At 29.7% G+C, this 12,820-nt stretch overlaps 1 protein-coding gene across 1 annotated transcript; it reads left to right on the top strand.

Moving 5' to 3' along the window:
* Nucleotides 1–1,339: 1,339 nt before the first annotated feature.
* On the top strand, nt 1,340–1,960 carry LOC108465006 (uncharacterized). Its single transcript, XM_017765306.2, has one exon. It carries the CDS (start codon nt 1,416–1,418, stop codon nt 1,692–1,694), a length of 279 nt encoding a protein of 92 aa, XP_017620795.1. The 5' UTR covers nt 1,340–1,415; the 3' UTR covers nt 1,695–1,960.
* The last annotated feature ends 10,860 nt before the right edge of the window (nt 1,961–12,820 follow it).

The following is a 12,820-nucleotide window of genomic DNA, read 5'->3' as shown; positions in this document are numbered from 1 at the left end:
ATATAATTATAATTATTAGATTTGAGTTGTAAAAGTAAATGTGCAAATGTTACCCAAAGCAAATATTTCATCTAAAAATAAAAGAAAAGAATTATAAAAATACGTATACTGTATATAGTTTAGCGGGAGTTATGCAGGCAAATTATATAAAGTCGAAATAACGTGAACTTCACTATGAACTTGTAGAAGCTCGTGTTGATAATGTGTTACAAAATAATTAAATAAAAAGAACCATAAAGTAAACAAAGAATTTTCTCATATATTCTTTTCATTTACAAAAGAGTTCTATTTATAAGCCATTAACATTCAATGCAACACAAATAAATGAAGCTTATTTAACTGCTTCATTATCACGTACATTAAGCATCTTTAATAATAAATGAAGGTTACCTCATTATTTTCATAAATGTTTAAAGGTTATAAACATCCATTTAATGTATTTATAACACTATTTTTAATTTTAAATATTGTTTTTAAATGGTAATGTCGATTTAAGATTTTGTATCCATCCATTAGAAAATACTTTTATATATTTTAAAGCATCTAAAAATGTTAGTCCATATCTTTACTTGTGATTCAATGAGGATATGTGTCTACCATGAGCTAAAATGTTTTTTAAATATTTTAAATAGTTAATTCATAAATTAATTTAGTCGATTGAGTTTTAATTGATTAATATTAATATTATTATCGTTTAAGGGAACATGAGTTCAAGCATGCTAAAACACATTTATTCTTTTATTTAAGAGTTGGAAGGAGCTATGAGTAGTTATAGCTATTGTATAAGAAAAATTTATATGTTAACTCGAAAATTAAAATAATTATAATAAATTTAATTTTGATAATTAATGAAAACAATTAGATAATATTGATTTAATAAATTTAATATTTAATTTTTCTGATAAGTAAATAAATTAAAATTTTTGGAAGACCCCGGCGTTAGCGGCGTGTTGATGCTAGTTATGATAAAAACACCTCAATATTTGGTTGCGATGAGATCAGTAAACTAATTAAAATAAGATGAACAGTGTCTGAAAATGCTAAGACCGACACATATTCAAATCCCAACAAAGAGTAGTTGGATTGCTAGATTTGCTAAAAGATATTTGTCCTTTGCTAAAGTTGTAATAGGTTCGAATACATCTAATTTGGATATAAAATAAAGCTGTCGTATTTAATAAATGGCAAAATAAATAAAAATAGTAATTTTATAGTTTTACGTCCACTTCAGTTTGTCACTTAGCATGTAGAAAAATCAAGTCTCCTGAAGAAAATAAGACTAAAATGTGTAATAGGGGTTAGACTGTTGTCTGTTGCTATCTAATTAAGTCTATAAATACCCCCTTACGCCTCACTATTTTTTTATCACAATTTCTTAAGCACCAAACAACAGAATCATTCCGGGAAGAAAACTAATGGGGAATTGCATGAAAGCTTCAAAAAGGCAACTGGGGGAAGAAGAAATAGAAAAGGCTTGTGAAGCTGCTGCAAAAACCATCGTGAAAGTGAAGATAGTGCTGACGAAACAGGAGCTAGAGTTGTTTATGGTGAAGCTGAAAAAGAATAACAATGGTGGAGGGAAGTGTTTAGGGGATCTTTTGGAGGAAATAGAGAAAGCAAGATGTGGAAACAAACATGAATCTTGGAGACCTTCATTGGAAAGTATCATGGAAGACGACCCTCATGGACTTTAATTAATGGAGCACAACAGATCATGAAGCTTTTAACTTTTTCTTTTTGTAAACTACTAAATATATAACCTTCTTCTCATGTCGGGTTTTTTTTTTAAAAAAAAAAAATCATTTTTTTACTTGGGCACATTACGCCAGAGGGTATACCAGAATTTCCATTTGATTTCTTTTTTCTGGATTGATCCTTTTGCTTGTGTGATGAACCAAGTGGAATCTGTATCTATAAGCTATGGTTTTTGGATAAATATAGATTTCTCTTTGTTTACTAATTACTGATATGGAGTTTTATTTCTAAGCTGTGCTTTTATGGGAATTGATGGAATAAAAATTCTGGGTATTTTATGAAACTAGTTAGAAGTTTTGTAGTTATAAATTCACCTACCAAATCATCGCAGAATCTCTCACTCTTATTTCTTATTTGAGAAATAATTGCGAGGTTCAAATTTGTAATTAATGATTTAAAGAGTTTGGAAGTTGGTTGTAAACATATGGGAGTTGAGAGTCTAAACTCATTTAATGAAATTCAGCACCATACTGATCAACTAACCATAACCAACTAAACATAAACCACTGTTTTGTGGAAGCCCCGAAAGCAATGGAGAACCTGAGTTGGAGAAAAAAAATTTAAAATTGGATAGGTGGTCGAATTGATTAAGTAATTGGTTTATCGGTTTAATTGATTTTTATTTGGTTCGATTAAATAAATTATTTAAAAAATTTCATAATATATATTAAAAATTCAGCTCAACTAATTTTTTTTATCCAGTTCAATTGGTTTGTATTGATTCTTGAATCAATCGGTTCAATGTTCTTCTCTAGATCAGTACCTTAGTTAGTTCTCAGTTTAACCAATCCAACCAGGTAGTCTAGTCCTGTTCAAACAATCTTGCCTACAAGAGAGCCAAGTCGGGTTGAATTTGGGGTAGGCTTATGTATAATATTAATATACTTTGTATTTCCCCAATCTCAGCTTGGCTCAAAATATGAAAATCAAATTTTATTTCATATTGATAAATGATTAACTTAAGCTAATTTTAGTCCTGTTCATGTTATTATTTATTTATTTTAAATATTTATATTATTTTAAATTGAATATTTAATAAATTTATATTTCTCATTTATTAAAATTTTAACAACTTAACATATTTTTAAAATGTTTACATTATAGTATTATATATTATTATAAGTTTAATTTTTGTGCTATTTTTAAAAAATTATATATTATAAATTTCTTAATGTATAAGAATAAAATAACATAATATATATTATAAACTTACAAAATAGTATAGGTTATGCTTGGGTCTTGAATGTTTAAATTTGCGCTTGATCCATATTTTAATCGAGTCTTTTTTTTTGTCGCATTCATTTTCAACATTAATATTTGAGCTCAAACCTTCTCAATAGGAGTGAGCATTCAATCGAATCGAATGAAAAATTTTGAGTTAATTGAGTTGACAAGTCATATTTTATCATCCTAATTCGATTTAAAATTTTTTCGAATTGAGTTGAGTGAAATAAAATTAGAGTCGAGTAGAATGAAGTGAAATTGTTCGAGTTAGATTAAAAATTAAACATGTCAAATTAAAATTTTGTTACAATATAACTAATTATATGTTAGCTTTGAAACCATATATATTAGAAGAAAAAATCAAAACAAAATAATAAAAAATACTTTAATATGACAAGCTTAAATAATTAATTAACTTCTTTTATAATTTTATAATTTTCTTTATATATTTTTAGAATTTTTTTGAAATTTTTATAATTTTTTAAAAATAAATATTTTTAATTTCAAAAATCATTTTGAATTTTGAATTCTTTTGTTTTTAGAGAGAGACTAATTTGCTCATTTTCAAACTTGACAGGGATCAAAAGCGTATTTTTACACCAATATGCTATTCGAATTATTCAAATTATAAAATTTAACTCGATTCGAACTTAAATCTCTTCGAGTTAACTCGAATTATTTAAATAACTCAAATCCTTTTTTTTTTCATCAAATCAAATTTTATATCCTGAGTTTGCTATTTGTTATGACTGGGTCAATTTTTTCATTTTTAATTAACATTAATGGAGTAGAAGTAAAAGTAAAAGAGAGAAAAAAAAAAGAGAAAAAGATCATTTCAGTAGCTGCAGTAAATGTAGCTTTCATCTTCCTTTATTTATTATTAGTTTGGTGCATTAGTTATAAAGCAGTAAACTTTAATTTGGTGGTCAAAATAATGTATATAGTACGTTAAACTTTGGATTAAATTTGACGGTGTCTTAACCTTCTTACAAGTTTACATTTCTCAATCAAATAACTAATCATCATTTTTATCAGTTTCTTAGAATTTTCTTGAACATTTATCAGCATTCACTTTTTCTAAAGAAAAATGGTAAACGCTTTGAGATATACTTAAATTTATTATATGTTTTTGTTTCTATCGAGAAAAGTTGTCTCGTTATGTGTAAGGAAAAATTCATATGAAGAAATTTAAATTAATTTTTTTTTCTGCTAACGTATGTGTTTGACGGGTTCAAAAATTAAAAGAAACCCCAACCAAATTTAGATGTTCAATTATTGGAAATTCATTCTACTTCTGAATTGCATATCTTAAGCATGGACTTAGTCCTATGGAACCAGGCTGCCGACACAGTAATCAAACTGGCTTTGGGAAGCAAGGAGGACTTGCCAATACTAAATTCTCCTTCTACAGAGATTCAAGAAATATTAGAAATGGATAGAACCAAAAGTTTTGTTTTTTAGTAATTGTTTATTTAACTAGTTGGCTATTTTTTTTATTTTCATTTCACAAAAACAAAATTGTTTTAATTATTGATATAATTAAATGGATTATTTTATTTTATTTATTTATTGGTAAACTACACAAACAATCCCTCTAAATTTGTTTAAATTTTATTTCTATCAACGACATTTTAAAATTTACAATAATATCACTAACGTTTTCGTGTTATTACAAAAAAAAAAAAAATCACTACATTATGTTCTGTCGTTATTGAAATAATGCGAATATGATGTGGCACGTTAACTTGCCATCTTGCACACCTTGATTGTCATGTTTTAAGAGCTTTTTATTTTATTTTATTGACTAATTCTTTTAAAATAATTATTAAATAAAAATATTTTTTTTATTTTACTTTTTTTCATTCTTCTTCTTATTAAAAAAAGAAGAGCTTATTTTCTCTCAAAGGAAAACCCTAGCAACATTCTATCTCAATTGTCACCATCATTGTTGTCGTCTATCCAGTACCGCCATTATTCCCTCTCTTTTTCCTTCTTTTTTATGATTTTTGCTTCCCCAAAAATTTCTTAGTTGTCGTGAAACCACTGTCATACGTCACCACACTTCAGTGTCATCTCTGGTAAAAAAAAAACAATACCAAAAGTCTCCCCTCTTCTTCTTCTTCAACTCTATCCGGTTAGATTTCTCTTGAAAAGAATCAAACTTTCCAAAAATCCATGCAAATGTTTGAATGTAACACCCCTAAAATTGTTATACCATAAAATCTGTAATAAATCGAGATTGTGTATGACTGATTTCTCGATAAAGTGAAATAAGGAAAATAAAATTGTTAAAAGAGAAGGTTAAGTGATGTCAAAGAAAGTTGAATTGAGAAGTATGTTGTGGTTTACTAAATTAAAGTAAGGACTAAATCTTAAAAATGTAAAAAGTTTTAAGGTTCGAGTATAATTACTCAAAATTTGAGAGGTTGAAGCATAAGTATGAGAAAATTGAAGGACCAAAAGTGAAAATAACGCAATTTCTTGTAACATGGGATTGGTATGTAAGGACCAAATTGAATAAATGGAGAAATATAAGGGACTTAATCATAATATTACTAAGAGTGAAAATAACCCAATTTCTTGTAACATGGGATTGGTGTGTAGGGACCAAATTGAATGAGTGGAGAAATATGAAGGACTTAATCACAATTTTACCAAAAGTGAGAAGTGATTCAATGATGGAAATTTGAAGAAACATGAAGGGTAAAATGATCATTACCCAAAATAGATAATTATATAGTGTAATATTAAAGAAGAAAAGTGTTGAAATATGATTGATTTAATATTTTATTATTTTATTATATGATATTTTAATGTTTTAATTAATTAATTAAAGAGATATTTGTATGGAAAGTATTAAGAAATTTCTTCATACTTTTCATGCACCAACGTGACCACCATTATAAAAGGGGAGAAGTTCTCCTTTTCTTATAATTTGGTCTTTTACCATAAAATCACATTAATTCTCTCAAATTCCTTGAAAGTTTCCATAGCCACCCAAAATGAGAAGTGAAGTAAAGATACTAGAGAGTTAGAATATCAAATTAGAAGCAAGAAATTGGTAGATGAAAGTGAAGAAAAATAGAAGAAAAGAAAAGGATAGTGATGAAGTTAAGAAAGAAATAGAAGAGAAGCAAAAGAGGTAAGTGTTCATTTTAATTTCATTGATATTTCAAAGTATTAAATTAAGGTATGTAATAAAAATTGAGTGTTAAATATATAAATTTTAATTAAGTCATAGTGATAGAAAGTATATTATAAATTGTAACCCATAAATAGTGATATAATTTGTATTATGAGAAGTTATGATAAAATTATATGTTAATGATATGTGAGCTTAAAAGATTAAAATAACACCTATTTTGGTGAATCTTGAATTTGGCAAGTAAACCAAAAATAATCTGAGTGTCGTAGTACTATTCGCCTAATTGATGCTTTTGGCAAATAGGTTGGGCGAATAGTTGGCGTTATAGTATTATGCAAGGATTGTTCTCTAAATGTGATGAGTTGTAAAGAAGAACGGATTGGTAAGAATAATGAGGATTTTTGGGTGAATTGGGTTGTCATTAAAGGTATTGTTCACCTAGTTTATTGGGTAATCAAGTTAGTAACCTACTAACAAGGTAGTTAGGATGGAACGAAGGGTTGGACAAAAAATATAAAATATTAAATTTCCATTTATAGTTGTAAACCATTTTCTTAAGGCAATCTTGAAAGTTTAAGACACATGTCAAGTTCCAATAAGGGCTTAGGTTATTCATATAGATACTCAGGTTGGAAAAGAAAGAGTTTTTCTTCTCCCTTCCTCAAGAAGTATTGTTACTTGGATCTTAGAATTTACAATGTTTCTTTCTCCCTCAAGCTAAAGTGGTAGATCTGGGTCTCTATTAGTAGTTACTACATGTCTAGGTAAGTTTTATGGCTTTACATGTTATGCTATGAAAAATTAGGACCATAAGGTTCTGAACAGTAAGATGAGGAAGTAAGCTTTTATATGAAGAATTATCTGAGTTTGTGTTATTGGAAAAAAAGGGCTAAGAATGAGTTTTAATGGTGCTCTTCCGTTTCTTAAGCAGTGGTAGTTGCAATTTCTTGTTGGATCTGGAGTTCAAGCTGCTATTTGTAAATGCCAGATGAGTCTTTAAACTAACTCCTATATATATATCGTTTATGATAGATATCTATGGAGAAATCAAATGAATTGTGTTACTGATATAAAAAAGGTACAATATAAGGTTATACTATTGTATGAATGTTTGTTGGGTCTTACATGTGTAGTTTGTATAGAATCTGAGAAGTTTGTGATAAGTATTCTAATGATGATGTATGATTGTATGAGCACAAATGGAATGTATGAGATGAGATGTGAGTTAGTCGAGTGTTATTAATAGATCAAAGTATGAAGTCTTAAATGGTGACAATGCATGAAGAGTCGGTCAAGTGTGTCTGTGTTTATTTATCGTGGTGGTGTCTAAAGGAGTCTGTTGGGACTTTAAACACAATCTCTGCAAGGAAAAGTCCATGGCCATGGCATTTTCTAAAAGGAACTAAATGACGGTTATTGTTCAACGGGGTTTCTCTACGTGTCCCGAGATGATGATGGGCAAACCTCACATAATGTGAGTGTAGGCGAATCCATATTGTAAACATGTAAAAAAAGAAAGCCTTTATGGCAAACCATGAAAAGAAAGCCTTTGTGACGAACAATGAATTGAAAGCCTTTTTGGCAAAAATAGAAAGATTAGCCTTTGTGGCAATCTCTATAAGAATGGCCCTTGTGGAAACCATTTGAATGAAACGCCTCTATGGTGAATTCTAAAGGAATGGTATTCGTGGTGAACTTTTAAGGAACGGTATACATGGTGAGCTATGAAAGAAATGCCCTTGTGGCGGACCATGCTGAACTCTTGGTGAGATATTATTAATGAGCTTCTTTTATGGCGGACACTATATGAAATGGCATAGCGTATTTCACCTGGGCTCTTTTAAAATCAAGATCAATAGGAATAGAATGTATTATCTGATGAATTCAAAGTAAGAACCAAGTGAGTTTAAGGATCGAATCTGAGTGAAGGCTATGTCTGATAACTCAAAGTAGGGCAAATACTTGTAAATAGTAAGAGTAAAAAGGGTTGAAGAATGATCAGGTATGAAGAGTAACTCTAAACGTCGATTTACAAAGAATATGGGTAAAAGAATCATCATCAAGATGAGTTAAAAAGGAAGTCCGATGGAACAAAGCCATCGATGAAACTATGATAAAGGATACAAGCCATACTATAGGGGAAATAAGAAATAATCATGTTCATAAATGGCGTGATGCTCATGATGATAGATAAATGAAGTTTAGAGAAGAAAAGGTAGTGGAGATGATTATCTGCCTGTTTATGGAATACAACGACTAAGGTATGAAAGATTATTTCTCACTAAGTTATTATAAACTTATAAATGTGTGTTATGTTCTAGTCGCGATGTTGTGGGTCTATGCCAGGAGGGATGATGCCAGGATTATGTCAAAAAGCGTTGTATCAGGTTATTATGCATACGGAGCGAGCTTGGTGGCGGGTCTAAAGGTTAAAATACTCTTTAGAAATCCACACTTAGGGTATTTCTAATAATTTAGGGTTTAAATTTGGATATCATTGTAATTTAATTATCTCACATTTTATTTGTATTTACTTATGTATTTTAGTTTGAAATTCGTAATTAAGTAAGTTGTCATTATTTGTAAATTGCATTAGTAAATCAAGCTTGTGTATGTATTTTTGTGGTAATACCTAAGCTTCAGATCGAATCAATCATATTGGGTTGAGGGTGTTACAATTAAATTGAATAATAATTTAAGTGTGATGATATACATAATCAAGTGATCTTTTATAATAAATTAATAGTTGATAAGTAAAATAAATGTTAAGTGTTGGTGTGAATGATATAAATCTTAATAAGTAAATAAGTTCATTAAAACAGTTTTGGATAGAAGCAGTAGTTTAACTTTGACAATTCACCAAAAATTGTAGAAATCCATTTAGAGGTTGAATTATATATGGAATTAAAGCTTACTGAGCCTAGTTTTTCATAAAAGAAACTGTGTAAGTAATATAATTGTAGATGATGAGATATATGAACTTTTATGAGACAATGTCAGAATGATTCCAGATACCCCTGTTCTAAATTTGAAAAATTATTAAAATTGTACACAAAATTTTAGGATATAAAAATTCATATTATTAAAATATTGTTGAGTCTATTTTTAAAGGAAACAAACAAAAATGTTATACAAATCTTGTATTAAAGATAATTAATTTTTAGTCAAGAAGGTCAAAGCTGGCTAGCAACAAAATAGGGGAAAGTTTTCAAAAGACATTGTATTAATTGAGTTAAGTGAAAATTATAAAATTTTTATGGTAAAATGTCACTGAATCTAGGTTCAAAAAGCAACAAGTGAATTCAAATTTTGAATTCTATAGTCCAAGATATAAAGAATTTAATGAATGTTACTCAAGTAGACAACCTTGTTAAGGGTATATATGTAACTAGTAAAATCATTATTAATATTGCTTATAGGCATGCTATACTAAAAGCCATAAATTCTCATATAAATACATGCACTTATAGGATGTGGAATGGAGATGGGGAAGAGGAAGAAAAGTAGAAGAGTTGTAATATTAAAAGTTATTATAAGTGATGGAATTGCTAATATATAAGAGAAGTTTAAATTAATTGTTGAGACATTAAGTGAATAATTTTTATATGATGTATTAATGAACTTATTTGTAAAACTTTAATAGTTGTGTTAATCTAATAAATTTTATTGAGAATCATACGTTGTTGAAATTGGAAATAGAGACTTGTGAATGATATGTTGAGTGAAATTGGTTGAATTATGATATATAAACTTAATTGTAGGTGATGAGAAATGACAGAATGGAATAAATTGGACACAAATTTGACATTGCGATGAACTCAAGTCTATGGGTGACATCACAATGAAGAACCCCAACGTTGTGACGTCAGCTTGGGGTTTTAAAAGCTTTATAATTTGGTCTCTATTCAATTATAAATTGTTACGAGAGTTATCGGAAGCTTGAATTGAACTTAGATAAAATTTTAAATTGTATTATAAACGCTAATTGATCTTAGTAGTTCTATTAAAATGATAAAATGAATTAAATTTAATAGTAGTTGCTCTAACAATAAACGTAACACATTGGTACTGTGACCTGATGACCGGATCAAGTAAGAGGGTGTTACATTAAAGTTGACAACTCTGATCCACTGTTAGTCATCGTTAGATCGATGTCATTCTTTAATATATTATTCCTCTAGATCATGTTGGAAAAATTGGTTAAGAGAAGATTTTATAGTTATAATGGAAGATTTAAAATTCTCAAAACTGAGCCACTTTGTGATTTTCATAGTAATAAACCCTAATCGAAAGGCACCTGTGCTTTGTGTGAAACGGATTTGAGTCAGTCGTGGGTTTCAACCAAACAGCCTTCTTCACTATCTGCATACCTTGATTTGTGCTGAGTATGGGCTTGATCTGCACGAATCAAACACATAAAAAGAAACAATGTAATTACTTTCAATAGAAAAGTAATTTCTCTCAATAAAAACCGAAAATACTGTAATTCTTGAAAAATATAATTGATTGTTAGATAGTAAATTCCCACTATTTTCTGGTAGAATAACAATGTCTCAAACTTATGATTTTAGGTCAATCGGTGCCATCTATTTATAAGGAGAGATATAAGAATCCTGATTGAACAAGCCCTTAAAAAATAATAATTATTTAATAAAAAACATACTTTTACTCTAACTAAAGTAGGAAGGAGCGACACACCCTAGTAAAATTACTAGGGTTATCGCCCCTGTAACACCCCGTACCCGAGACCGTTTCCGGAGTCGAACACGAGGTGTTAACGGACTTAATTCATTAATTAAACAGCTCATACAATTCATTTTAAAATTTCCAGACAAGCTGGCTAACTGCATCACAGTCGCTTTAAAAATCATATCTCGAGTTACGAAACTCGAAATCTAATTCCGTAAATTTTTCCTAAAACTAGACTCATATATATATCTACTAATTTTTTCTAGAATTTTGGTTGGGCCAATTAGTACAGTTTATTAGTTAAAGTCTCCCTGTTTCAGGGTTCAACTACTCTGACCTCTGTGTATTACGAATCAGATATCTCCTGTACAGAGCTTCAATGACTATGTCGTTTGTCTCTAATAAAACTAGACTCAATAAGGAATCTGTACATATAAAGCGTGACTTCTAATTATCTTTGTAAAATTTATGGTGAATTTCCAAAGTCAGAACAGGGATCCAGAAATCGCTCTGGCCCTGTTTCACAAAAATTTAAACATCTCATAAAATATAGCTCATATACCTGTTTTGCTTATTCCATATGAAAATAGACTCATCAAGCTTCGATTCCATAACTTATTCATTATTTAATTCCATTTCTACTATTTTTAGTGATTTTCAAACTCACATCACTGCTGCTGTCTGAATCTATTTTATGGTAAATTTTACCTATTTCATGGTTTCCATGGATTAGCTAGCAATTTGACATACATAATACCAAATATGATCATGATTAGCCATTCCAATGGCTAATCATTACCAAGCATTTCTATTTCCATACCACTCAATAACCATATCATAAGACCATACATATAAAATGATTATAATGCTATACATGCCATACTCAAAATATACAAGCCATTATGCCAAGATGGTATACGGATAGTGTAAGCGTGCCTCCGACCGTTTCCGATTTCCGAGCTGGCTTGTCAACACTACAAGGAATGAAAAGGAGGAGTAAGCATAAATGCTTAGTAAGCTCACATGCAAATAGCAAGTAACATAACCATATAAGCAAACATAAAACATCATTTGCATAATCATCACCAAGACATTCATATCACCTTTTCATTTATCATCTTACCATATTGTTGTTATATCGAGTTTTCAACCCGAGGGTTAAGTACATACCTGTTCAAAGTATCCATTTCACAACACTTACCAATACGTCCCTTTCATCTTGAGTATTCCTCCATTTGAGTAGAACTTTACCCGTTGAACACATCGAATATAATTGGATACATGGATAACTTGCACATAAGTGCCACATATGTAGCCAAGCTACCATGTAACCCGCCCATAAGTGAACTCGGACTCAACTCAACGAGCTCAGGCGTTCGCATCCATAAGTGAACTCGGACTCAACTCAACGAGTTCGGATGCCTAGTTACATCTCACGAACTCGGACTCAACTCAACGAGTTCGGACGCTCGCATCCATAAGTGAACTCGGACTCAACTCAACGAGTTCGGATGCCCAAATATCCCAGTGACATGTCACTTGTATCCTAATCCATACCGAGGTTCAACGGGACCTTTTTCCCAATCATGTGTCTCAACCATCTTCTACGGAATGCCGATACTGATACTCGGTAGTATTTCACATTTTCCAAGTATATCACATAATTTGACATATTATCAAACAATTATCACAAGTATAATATTTCATAATAATTATCATATCATTTAAAAACATTAAAACATTTAAAATAATAACTATGTTACCAACATTTACATATGAACTTACCTCGTATGCTAAAATGGCTATTTTACCATTTCGTCCACCACTTGGTATTTTCCCCATTTTAGCCAATTTCAGTTTTCCTTGCTCTATCATTTAAAATATAGTCTAATTAGGACTCACATTATTCAAATTGACCCAAAATCATATTTTGGAAAAATTACAATTTGCCCTAAACTTTTGCATATTTACACTTTTGCCCCAAAGCTCGTAAATTAAAATTCAGCC

Source organism: Gossypium arboreum, chromosome 1 (assembly GCF_025698485.1).
Source record: "Gossypium arboreum isolate Shixiya-1 chromosome 1, ASM2569848v2, whole genome shotgun sequence".
Taxonomy (NCBI): Eukaryota; Viridiplantae; Streptophyta; class Magnoliopsida; order Malvales; family Malvaceae; genus Gossypium; species Gossypium arboreum.
The sequence above is the reverse complement of the archived record's forward strand: the minus strand, read 5'-3'. Positions and strand labels throughout refer to the sequence as shown.

Coding starts and splice junctions, on each gene's coding strand:
- LOC108465006 (XM_017765306.2), top strand. CDS start 1,416: ATGGGGAATTGCATGAAAGCTTCAAAAAGGCAACTGGGGGAAGAAGAA.